The sequence below is a fragment of the Tyto alba genome, unplaced genomic scaffold (genome assembly GCF_018691265.1).
Source record: "Tyto alba isolate M040663 unplaced genomic scaffold, T.alba_DEE_v4.0 Super-Scaffold_6, whole genome shotgun sequence".
Classification (NCBI taxonomy): domain Eukaryota; kingdom Metazoa; phylum Chordata; class Aves; order Strigiformes; family Tytonidae; genus Tyto; species Tyto alba.
Window position 1 is genome coordinate 49,227,844 of NW_024881327.1, and position 12,597 is coordinate 49,240,440.

Sequence of the window (12,597 nt, forward strand, 5' to 3'; positions counted from 1 at the left end):
GTACTTCTAGGATAAGGAAAATATATTTTCTTCTCATTCCTTTCCCATTCCTCTAGGAATCAAAAGGTTAGTATCATCTCTCTTACAATCACAGATGGAGCCATGCATCCAAAGCTTAAAATTATAAACTCATCTGGACATAAAATCTGCATATCGAATTGACCTTTAGAAAAGATGGTTTACTACTGGGCTTCTCTGTTTTTCAAACCAACAAGCACATGTGAAATCTTTAAGTAATGTAACCCAGCTTGAACTCATGTGGCCTGAAGGAGGAAGAAATCAATGCAGCATTTTTGCAAAACAAAAATAGCTTTCAGGAGACCCTTATCATTAAATGTTCTACTTTTAACTACACACATTTGGCCAGATCTGGGGAAAGAAGCAGGGGAAAAAAAGAAAGGGATAAAAAAAGCCAGACTTTTCTGATTTATTTATTTGTATTAAATAAATAAATAAATAAATAAATAGGTTTAGTGCTGTTCAATGAGAGCACCAGGGGATACCTAAAGTATTCAAACATTTCTGCTAGCAATAAATGTTTAAGGATCCAAAGATAAGGAATGAGATGTTGCTTATATGGCTCTTCTCCGAGTATATCGGAGATGTGCAAGATCTGCCTTGATACAGTTCTGCACTGTCACTATGCCACAGCTCCACAGTTTTATACAAGACATAAAAAGCAACTGTGTAGATGCTTGTGCAAGCACACTTGTGGGGAGCTGTTGCTCTGAAAGCCATGGCAGCAGTAATAAACAACATGCAGTGACCCATGGAAAGGCAAAAGAGCAGCAAATATTAAAGTATCTGAAAGCAAACTCACCTTGTTTCCATGAAGTGCAAGATCTCCCTGGGCTTCACACACTTCTCCTCTCGGTAGTACTCATGGGGCAAGAAATGGAATTTGATTTTGTAGAGGCGATGTTTGTTCAGTTTGCACTTCACGCGCAGGGATTCCTCTATCTCAACTTTCTGCAAAACCTACAAAAGCCCCAAGCACAAACATTATTCCTTTGATGAAGACACTTCATTTACTTCCTACAATTCCAATGCTTTCCACAGGAGATCACAGTTACACAAGACTAACTGGCAAACTTTTCTGGAGGCTTTGTGGCAGCTCCTGAGCAAAAGGACTCTACCCTATTCCACTCTTTTTGGCTTAAACTCCTCCTAACAACTAACTTAGACAATATTGTGAGAACAGCCTCACCTCCCACCTAACTCCTTCACAAGAGATGACACCTGTTAGTGGGTCAACAGCTTCATTTTACTGACCCACGTCCATTGAGCATGACGGTATTTCAGCACAGAACTGAGTCTTAACTCTATCCTTGCTGCTTTCAACTTGAAGGAGTAAGACAGAAGAGGGTAGGGCATGCAGGAGAGCAGAAAAAATACTGCACTCCTAGGAAGAAAAGGGAGCACAGGGAGCATCAGACTTCAATATATCGAGTCTCCATGAAGCCACATGTTTTGCTTCTATTGAGCACAGCCGCTTGTATGAGATCAGGAAGGAGTGGGGGACAAACAGAAAGGTCTCTACTCTGCCAGTCACAGCCAGATTAGGTTCTTTCAAAGACAAAACAAAAATCCTCCAATTCTAGAGGCAGACAAAAATGAGCTTGAGAAAAAGCTAAACAAGGTTACAGCAGCAAACAAATCCTCCCTGCTGTTATACTACCGCTATGTCTGAACTATTACCCTTCCTTTATGTTCTATAGTTTGTAGAATGCAACAATGAAGGTTAAATCGAATTTAAGTCTCATACAGTCACAGCAACTGCAACTCCTTTCAATGCTCCACTTCCTAGCAAGTATCACAGGTTCAGTATGCAAGAGGTGAAAAGAAAGGATCCTCTCATCTTGTGCCCATGGATAAGCCTTCAAAAATGGAAACTGCTACAAAGCCAGACTAACTGATGAGCTCAAACAGGAAGTTTTGTTTTACTGACTCTTAAGGGATACACTGAAGAGGAGGCTCACCTCAGCTAAACACACTCTTGTGAGCTGTTTCTTAAGCTGTTTCACCTTCTTGAGAGCTTTCTTGGTATTGAACACAGGAACACTCATCGTTGGTGTTTTAATGTTTGCACTGGCCACCATCAATATTTCCCGCAACCTTTAAATAAAGAATGATCTTTCAAGTTCAGCAATAAAAGCACTATGCTATCAAATATCTAGTTCATTTAATCAGGCAGCATGCAGCCAGTTCTACCAAAGCCATATGCACCAAGAGCTGTGGTTACCGTTGCACCGCTCCTTTTCATTTGTTTGGTTCCTCGTCAGGCACAGCACAACAGTAGCTCTGCTGCCTCAATTAGATTATCACCTCAGTTACGGGAAGAAGAACAATTTATTATCATCTTTGATCAAGAACGTAAGAAATAATGAAGCCTGTTTCCTACAGATGCATAATGTATGCTTCCTCATACTTTCTGATGATTGGCTGGTAAACACGTGCGCACTGATAAAGTCACTGTCCCCAAAAAGAAGAGCCAGAGGAAACCCGGCTGCTATTAAACAGATCTCTTTCTACATAGGTGATAATAACACTCAACACACCAGACTTCATAGTTGCGGTGAAATTTTGTGTGTGAAAGAAATAGGTTTAAAAGTTAGTTGGGGGAAGAGAGGTCAGCAGAGAGCAAACCCACAAAGTACCATTTCTTGAGGCTTATACTGTACTAACTAAAACACAGAAACAAAGAAGCCATTTGCTATATATTAGATAAGAATAACGGGCCTTCACAGATATTTTGTATCTGGAAAATTAACCAAAACAACCGCAAAATTGTAAAAGATTAAAATAGTTCTGAACAGGCACAATTTACAATTAAACTGAAGGATCATTAGCCCTCAGGATTACATGTACATGCCAGTGAGATTAAGCACTATTATTTAAATGCCAAAAATGGCAAAGGACCCACCGAGAACAGCTTTCTCACCTTGGAATACCCAATGTGACATTCATTTCACCTCTGCCAGCAAAGTGGAAAGTGTTCAGAGTCATCTGTGTGGAAGGTTCCCCAATACTCTGAGCTGCAAGAAGTCCCACAGCTTCTCCTGGATCACAGAGAGATCGCTGCCACTTTAAATACAACAAATCCTTTAATCTGAAGACACGAAAGAAGAGATTTCGCTCAATATAGTAGAAAATAAGGAACACTGAAGAGACTTGAACAATGTTCAGTTCAATAGTTACCTCTTTCAGCCAATTTCTCCTGGTAACTTATAGATAAATACACTCCAGAAACTGTAGAATTATCTATCCCAATCTGATCTGACAAACACGGCCCATTAACACAGAACTGGGGCCTTGGCCAAACCATATTTCAGTTCTGCTGCTAATTCCCAGAATATCAAAAGATAGTCCATTTACTCCCCACTTGCTCACCTTAACTGCCTTGCTAACTCCAACATGTGGCAAGAGCATATTTTGTTTTTAAAGTGTTACTGTAAAGTATTATTTTATATATATGGGGACAGCAATATGTTGCTGTTATTCCACAAAGCCTTTGCCAAAGCCCTTAACAGTATGGAAAGTTCAGGTTTGGAAGAAACAGATAACCAGGGCCTCTCCACTGCACACTGAGCCCACTCAGCTTTCAGGAACCATTCTGAATCCCATTACTTCGTTTCACAAAGGTCACAACAAAAACAAGAGTTGCTAAAGACTTTTCATCTTTAGAAAACTCAGTCCAAAAATAGGTATTTTGTTTTTTGGCTGAATGCAAAGAAGTAAAGACACAGAAGTTACTACCTATCAGAAGAAAGTGCCGGGTGCATATAATTTAGTCTGTTCTCCGATTCCCATTTTTTGATATACTCTTCAACTCCATTTTCAAATGTTTCTGAAACAGATGCAAAATAAGTATCTGGACGCCAAATACCAAGGCTTGGGTCAGGACACTTATTTGTCTTCTTCAAATACTTCCTTCGTTTCTTCTCATCTAGTTCATACCACATCTTCAATAACTGAAAATAAGGAGATTTTTAAGGAGACTGGTTTATCCACAATAAGACCAAAACCAAACAACACTGTTTCCACCAGCAACCAAGTAATAGTGAAGGAGAAAAATATTACCTGCATAAAATTTAAGGGTGTACTTAACACAGCAAATAACTCCGCTACAAATACTGTGTTCTCCATTTTCTGATAATTAACACTTTTGATCCCAAATTATTTCAAGATTCTTTACAATCCTGAAATAGTCGGACTTATCTATCCATAGTAACTACTCCAGAAATCAGTGAAATACAGCCTCTAAGAATGATTTTAACCTGGGAGTAAACCCCCTCAACATACTTAAATCTTACTTCTAGCCAACTACCACCTCACATGTCTAAAGCTGGCATAATAAAGGAGCTTCTCTGATTTTCAGTTGTTGACATTCAAGCCCAATAGTCCAGCAGATATCTTATCCATGCTGATTGGTTTTATTTCTATTCTTCAGTTTGCTAGTCTTTCAACTAACATTTCAAATGTTGCATTTAATCAAGGAAAAAGTTAATACTGACTTAAAAAAAAAATCAATACAGAAAATGAGCTAAACTTGTCTTTTACATGCCTTGCTGTTTTATGAAAGGAAGAATTGGCTTGTAACATGTAAGTCTATCCACTGAGCTTTATAATATACTGAGACAGAGATAAACATGTATCTATATCTACCTATTGACTGAAAGAAAAAAATTAACAAACAGTAAAAGAATCCCCAGGCCAAACTGTTTTGAATGTTATGAAAAGTGCCAATAGCAACACAAATTCAGCATAGCTGACTAAATGAACCAGTGATTAGGCATAACATTTGCAGACAAGCTCAAAGAGTTGTGTATCTCAGTAACTTCAACTTGGAGTTTCATGCTAACTGTCCACATTCTATTAGGGTAGAATTCCTTGTGAAAGCAAGGCTGTGAAGCAGCACCTGTTTCCGTTTTGTGTCCATACATATAATCTTCATTAGAAGCCATAACGGATTAGTGCCCTGATGTACAAGAGGCTTAAACAAGAGTACTTTTTTGAAACATTAGGCAGGACTGGCTCAGCCCTCTGACCTTTGTATTTAAACAGGCTCTCATCCATCTAGCAGATACCTGTCCATCCCAGAGAGATCTACTCTGTGTACATGAAAAGAAAAAACAAACCAACCCACCAAACAAATCAACAAAAACAATCCCCTAAAACCACCCACAAACATGGGCTGTTTTCCAAAACCAGTTTTACCTCAGAGGTTTGGGCCTCTGCCCTACCATTAGGGCCCACAGACTTTAATAAATGAATCTCAGCTTCACCACCCACACAGCTGACATGATTCCTTCAAAAGGTAACTTGTGTAAGTAGATTGCGAAACAGTTTGGGACATAAAAAGCCATTTAAAAAAAAAAAATCATGGAAAAAAATCATTATGGGAAAAAAAAAAAAATCACAGAGGGCTTCATCAATTCAACTGCCTCTGTGTTACCTGTAAAGTAGCAGGATCTCTTCCGTTTTTGATTTCTCCTCCTGGAATCTGTGCTTTTACACTTGCCATTTTCTTTTGGGAAAACAACAGAAAACCTCCTTCTCTTTGCACAGAGTTTTGGTGCCTGGCTTGCCACTTTTTGATGGCTTTGAATTGCTGCTTAGCTTGGTGAGACTCCATCCTTGCTAAGGCTTCATCCAGATGATTTGTCTTCTGGATTACCTACAAGAAAGTTACCTGTACGATTATTCTTCTCTCTCTGCTTACTGTAGCAGAAAAGGCAAAGCAAACTGAAACGGTCATCTGCTGCCACTCAAAATGTTCTGCTGCTGTAAAACAATTTTCAAAATTGGTTTGCAACCCAACTGACATAAAACTCCTTATATCTTTATGTGACTATTGCTGTTCTTCAATAAGCAGTGATGATACTGGTAAAAGGATATTAACCAAACTTGACAGACTGAAGAGTAAAGTCATCTGTTGAACCCACGTGTAGAGTTAGAATAGATGAGAATAGGGAGAGCGCTTGGTGCTGTGTTGAAATTGAGGCTGCTTAAATTATGCCACAGATTTAAGATTAGCTCCCATATTTTGAATACAATGACAAATAAAAATGTAAGTTGGTCTGAGAATGACTGTGGAGAAACAACTACGCCACTGGATCCGTAAAAGAGATGCCAGATGTTAACTGTCCATTTCGGTCTCCTCCTTTACCCCATATAAATAGTTAAGATTTAGGTGTTTTACCTCATAGTTTTCTGCAATGAAAGGAAACTGCTCACGTTGTAAGAACTGAGTTTTAGGGATATCAAGTCCATCTTCTCCATAAAGAAACTGTACCACACTACCATCACTATCTCGTACAGTCAGGTCATACTGAATTACCAGTCCTTCCAAATGTTTTATGATACACCTGTTCCAGAGGAAAAGAAAACAAAAAACCCCTCACACTTAAGAGGCTACAAAACAACAAGAATGATGTACCTATTAACATGAAAAATACTTTTTTCAGTAAGATATAAGTGCATTTAAGGGCTGATCAAGAATTCTGGAAGCCAAAATTCATACAGACACAACACACAGGTGGAACACATAAAGATACCATAAAGCTTTCTGCATGTTGCTCCCTCCAGTTTCCTTGGACTGAAGTGACTTACAGTGAAATAACAAACTACTCTCTATTTCTGCTGTCACTCTTCAACGGTTGTCCAAAAGAAGGGGCATCCCTCCTTTAGAAACCCTCAGTACCCTCTGAAACAATTAAAATTTCCATCTTCTATATACTGGAGGTATTTCTTCAATGAAGACAAAGGCCTCAAAATGTGGCCATGAAAAACTAGAGTTGCCTGAAATTTGTACATCTTTACTTGTACCAAGGAAAAGATTTCTCCAAAAAGAAAAGTTGCTGCTGCTATGTGCCAGAAGTAAGTCAGAGATAATAAAGTTCCATTTGATCTAGTCCTCTAGAAAGGCAGCCTTAGGACAAACATTCAACACTCAGACAGTAAACACTTTTCTAAAAAGCAAGTACACTGAAGTAAATCTAAGCAATACAGGCACTTCTTCCAGTCTATAGTACTCTACAAAAAACCCAAACCAACTAACCAACAAAACCCCCCAAAACTCCAAACAAACAGACCATTTAAAGGCTCAAATTCTAAGACAAGCCTCTTACCTTTGTAGGTACCCAGAACGGCTGGTTTTAACAGCTGTATCCACAAGACCTTCCCTGCCAGCCATGCAATGAAAGAAGAATTCCTAAACATAAGCACAATACCATCACCATTCTGCTGAGAAGTACACCAAGACTGGCAATTTATGTCTTTTCTTAATGCTACGTATGAAAGTAGGGTGAACAAAGTTAGTTTATCACAGATACTCTGTATTAAGTTACCAAGATTTAAATAAACTTCAGTATAAGCACAAGTAGTGTTAAACTTACAGACGGTTTGATCCCAGTGAGAAATCTGCCTGTCACAAATCCTCCTGAGCTAGGGGAAAAATCGTAAGGCTGGAAACATGGCAGTGATTTGCCAGATGCCATCAGTGGAGGTCTTCTACCTTCCAACTCAATCTGGCCCAACAAACAAGAAATCTAAACGTGGACAGGAAGAAAAGAAGTATCACTTTTCCATCCAACTTTTTGCTCGCATAAGTTGAACAATTTTTCTTGAAAAACATAGTAAAAAAGTTAAAAAGTTCACTAAATGTTCTTCAACTAAATGTCAACACGTTCATTAAATGTTCCTGCTACTGATGAGCAGAAAAGGCATGTAGATGTCATTTGTTCTTTTTAAGTTATTCCAGCCCCCTGACTCATCCTTAACATTTCCATTCTCATCCTGTAGGTTTATTTTAATACAAAGAGATGCAAAACTAAAAATATTATAAATATTTTTACGCTATTTTGTAAATATTTTTTAGGTCTCTACATTACCCTCACCACCTCTCAGCAGTGTACTAAAACCAGAATAAAAAAAAAAAAACCAAAACCAAACACCACCCTCTCTTCAGCTTTGGTGATTGTCTCTCAGAGACAGAATTTTAGATGGTCTTTTAATGCAGTGTTTCTTGACGGTGTCTGTGTTGCAGAAGGCAAAATGAAAAAGCATCCTGGCCATTTCTAACAAAATCAAAGTAAGATTTAGTTGTTGCTACTCAGTAGTGGAACAACAAAACAGAGGACTTAGAACTTTTCCTGGCATCTGTTGGAGACTTTCTCCTACAGTAGGTTTGTTTGTATAATCTGCCGCATTCCTACTAAAAAGAAAGTCTGCTGTTTCTATAAATCCTAAAGTACTGAGAACTCATTCAAAAATAGAAGCTTATAATAAACACTGACTCTCCTCCATCACCCACTGAGGTCTTTATTACATTCTTTTAATTTTTTTTCATGCCAAAGGCCTCTAATTCCTAAAGCCCAGAATAAAAATCTTGCTTTGGTATAAGATAGCCACACAAGACCTTTTTAATAGCTTACGTTCTGGGAAAAATCACAACAACACATATAACTGCTAGGTATTCCAGCTGTTGTTACCTGCATTGTATTTACAGTGGATCCTTTGGCTCCCGACTGTACCATCAATTGCAAATTGTTCTCTGGAAAGCTCCTGTGGAGACCAAGGGGCATACAAACCTAAAGAGTTGTGGTGGGGTGAAGGGAACAAAAAACCCAAACTATTAATAAAATAATAAACCAAAGCAACTCCTGTTGAAGGCTTTAAGAAAGTGAAAGGATGAGTAATCACAAACATTCCTATTTATAATTTTAAAAGCATCTTGAGTATGAAGTCATCTTCTCATTCAGGGAGGACAAGGTTGACGTGGCAAGGCAGTATGTGAAGCCTCATGCTGGGGACAGATTGAAAGCTTCAGCTCCCAGAACAGTCAGGCACCTCTCATGGACATTAAATTAACTTAATAAGAAAGTCTCCAAACAAGATTAGGATACACAGATGCCTCGATGCCAACCTTGTTAACTTCATTGTTGTAATTGTTTACTTCCTCCTTGAATTTCAGATCAACCATGTTAAAATCCCTCTGGTCTTTGCAGAGATGGGCATCCTGCCATTTCCCTTGGACCTCCTCACATGATGCTGTTTCTGGCAAATTAAGAGCAGCTCTAACAGCCTGAAAGAAAAATACTGGGGTTTTAAAGTGCTGAGGAGGCATGATTAAACAGGATAGAATTTTAAAAATTTTTAATTATGGGGAGAAAAAGAATTTTGCAAGACAGACTTACTTCAATACCATGCTGGCTTGACTTTTTGATGATTTTTTTTCTTTTGTGGTCTGCTGCAGGTTTAACCAACAAATCTTCAATCCCTATTAAAGAAGAAGACAGAGCACGTAATGATCTAAACTGAAAAATGGAGAAAGGAATCACATTTGGACCCATGCAACATCAACTAAGCTAAGCATTAAAGGTGCAAAATCAGCTCCCTAACTTAAGGAGTCTTATCTTCAACAGTTTCTATAAAACCTTATTCGGTGCACTTGCACAAACAAATGTGTTACAGTCCAGCCACATCAAACTATTTTTTCTTTTCCATCCACTTCAAAGTTCCTGTTAGTTGAACTTTGCAGAATCTGTCATTTCCTAGCTTTTCTAAAAAGGTAAACTAAAAATACAGCCCCCTGTGGTGACAGCTTCAGAAAAACAATGGTTTAGAACAAATCAATGGTTGGAACCCTAACTCCTGTAAGGGGACCTATGAAAGTCACTAAAATGGCTGAAGCACATGATGGAAGGCTGAAAGCCGTGTTTGTCCTTCAAAGATACAAAGTTCTTCCATCTCACTTTATCAGTTGTTCTGGTTTCTACGCAACAGGTTTTTTTTCTGAGATGTAAAAATAACAGACTCCTAGGTTTTGATCTAAACAGAATTTCAATGCAAGATATTTAGACTGGGTACACTTCGACTAGGCAGGACAGAAGAGAACCTGATGGACATACTCAAGATTATACTTTCTGCTTATGCTTGAAAGACCACCTATGCACCTACCAGAACAAAAAAGATCAAAAAACAGAAGAAAGGCTGGCAAACAGCTATACCACTCAAGGACAGTCTTGCAAAATTTTATTTACAGAACTTTTGGCATGTATTATGCCCAACAATATATGGGTTTATAGCTCAGGAGATGCTGCACTACAGTAATGGTGAATTATTCCTTGTGTTACTCACCCATTGTAAATCCCCTGTACAGCTGCAGATAAGCAGTAAAGAGACGTCCTAGACATGTTAGCACTTTCCCACTGGTTTTACCCCCATAGATTTCATAGCAACAGTGGACCAGGCCATAGGCAGAGCTGCCAAAGTGAGCTTTGTCCAAGACTCCACACAGTAATTCCCCATTTCTAATAATAACCTGAAAAATCAAACACAGCTATTCAGGAAAATAGAAATTTTGAACTCACGATCTTTACAGGTCTTTCTGTGTACTCTACATGAAGATAGATTTAAGTTTTAAAAGCGCACTTATTGGTGAACAGTTAAGTATGTATCTGTACTTCCAGAATTTATAGTAGAAATAAAACTTCTAACACCATCTGTATTTTTCCACCTATAAAGTCAAACACTGAAGACACGTGGTCTAACAAAACCAGATGGAATCTCTATCAGTCAGGATCAGAAATAGTTCTTCCTGACCCCCAGGGCCTATCCTCTAACCTGGCAGCAACTTGCTGAGTATCTGTTTTTAACCTTGTCATCTGCCTGCCTCCCTTCCCATTCCTCTACTGTTTACACAATTTTATTGCAATATATCCCAGCCCAGACTCCAGAGTTGCTGCCCCAGCATACCTGAGATTCACACATTGAATCAAGATTTAGACATCTGTTTGCAGGTCCCTTTACCCAGGCTCTTCCACCAATCTTAGCTTTCCCAGTCAAATTCAGCGGGATGTGGTTTTCTGGAATGATGTTTATTAACAATGTAGAAACAACCTATGAAGAAGCAGGAAGAGAGGCAGGAAATATTTATTTCCTATATTCCCTTCTCAATGTAAAGAATTTGGCATGGAGGAGAAAAGCAACATCCTATATGTATTTTTTTTTTTCAGGGACAGCAAGGGGTTAAAATTTCAGAAATCTGAAGCTTCTAAGGCAGGAATATCCTCTTGCTACTGTAGCCTTTGAAAGGTCAATGAACTGAGACACAATTATTCAGAAACATATGGCACCAAAGATTCTTCCAATAATTAGATAGAATTAAAAAAAAAAAAAAAAAAAAAGGAAAAAGTTGACTGTTGGGTTTTACAGGAAAAACTGGAAGATAATTTCCCCTACTCTGTTATGAGATATAATACTTGAATTTAATGTTAATCTCTCTTAAATACTACAAAATTGAGCACTCACTTGGATTTCCTGGATATTACATCAACCTAATAATGATCTCAACCAAAAAGTCAAATATCAGAATATTTACCTACAGCCTTTAAATTCAGAGATTTAAAACCACTGACTGGCATAAATTAGTTCACTATGATCAACAAATTCCTTCTCTGCTCTCACACCTGTAAACAGCAGCATTATACTTACATCTGCAACACTGTTCAGAGCAGCAAGTACTACTCTAATACTGTAGTTCTAAAAGAAAGACAACGCTCATAGCTCAATAACCCACACCAAGGTGTGGATTAGATGACGGGATCTCGCTTTTCAGCAACCCTCAGCAGCACTGGTTTTAACATTAGCATTCTGCTTACTCTGGAAACACCCGCATTCTTTAACCCAATAAATCATAAACTACCTGTTTTCCTGTCCATAATTGCTGTGGTTTCATAATGGCAGGAGGAAAGATTTTAATTCTTCCTTTTTTGTCTGTTAGTCCTCGGTAAACAAGCTCCATATATTGCTCTCTGGTGAAAAAGCAGCCCCGGATTGTCATGCTGACTCCAGAAATCATGTGATCCTGGATCAAGCCAGGAAGTGGCTTCCCATCCTAAAGAGGTAAAGGTTGGAGGGAAAAATAAGTCATGTGCTAGCAGCTCCCAAAATTATTTCAGCTCGAGAAGAGCACTAAAGTCATTTGTACACCTCTCTGCTAAACCTCTTCTGGACATTGACATTAAAAGGAATGAGATTATTTGGACGTGTTAGATCTTCTTTAGACGAAGAGAACCATAAGTGAAGACAGAGCAGAAAGCAGAAATAAATTTCAAAAAGAAATTTAAAAATCCATTTATCATTAGACAAACCAAATCAACAAACAAAAAAATCAAAGTGTTTTCACATAGGAATACATTTGTTTGACGGTTTTACTTACCTTTGGAACCAGGTACTGTTCATCAGTAAAGGCTAGAGTGTAGGCTTCTGCTCTACCCAGCTCACTCTGTGGAAAATGGGCGTTCATTTCATCACCATCAAAATCAGCATTGTAAGCCTTACAGTTGGCATAGTGAAGCCTCAGCACTTTTTCTCCAGGCAGGATTCGGGCCCGGTGAGCTTGTATGGAGGGTCTGTGAAGAGTGGGCTGGCGGTTCAGTAAAAGGACATCACCATTTTTAATATGTCGACATACCTGCAAGAGAATTATGGTTGCTGCATATAGGGCATTTCCATGCGTGCCTCTGAAAAGACTGCATCTGAAAATATACACACATCCAAAACATTTTTTTTCTAGTATTAATGTTCTATGCA

At 38.5% G+C, this 12,597-nt stretch overlaps 1 protein-coding gene across 1 annotated transcript in view; it reads right to left on the bottom strand.

Moving 5' to 3' along the window:
* Positions 1-12,597, bottom strand: part of POLR1A (RNA polymerase I subunit A) — a 34,721-nt gene that overhangs the window by 9,446 nt on the left and 12,678 nt on the right. Inside the window, exons 13-27 of the mRNA XM_032987395.2 lie at positions 12,224-12,478; positions 11,708-11,899; positions 10,759-10,902; positions 10,141-10,324; positions 9,198-9,280; positions 8,927-9,085; positions 8,493-8,591; positions 7,398-7,550; positions 7,131-7,213; positions 6,203-6,368; positions 5,456-5,677; positions 3,757-3,971; positions 2,942-3,109; positions 1,980-2,115; positions 821-978 (exon numbers count right to left, since the gene is read on the bottom strand). Coding sequence (XP_032843286.2) covers positions 821-978; positions 1,980-2,115; positions 2,942-3,109; positions 3,757-3,971; positions 5,456-5,677; positions 6,203-6,368; positions 7,131-7,213; positions 7,398-7,550; positions 8,493-8,591; positions 8,927-9,085; positions 9,198-9,280; positions 10,141-10,324; positions 10,759-10,902; positions 11,708-11,899; positions 12,224-12,478 — 2,417 coding nt within the window. The remainder of the gene's footprint in view (positions 1-820; positions 979-1,979; positions 2,116-2,941; positions 3,110-3,756; positions 3,972-5,455; positions 5,678-6,202; positions 6,369-7,130; positions 7,214-7,397; positions 7,551-8,492; positions 8,592-8,926; positions 9,086-9,197; positions 9,281-10,140; positions 10,325-10,758; positions 10,903-11,707; positions 11,900-12,223; positions 12,479-12,597) is intronic.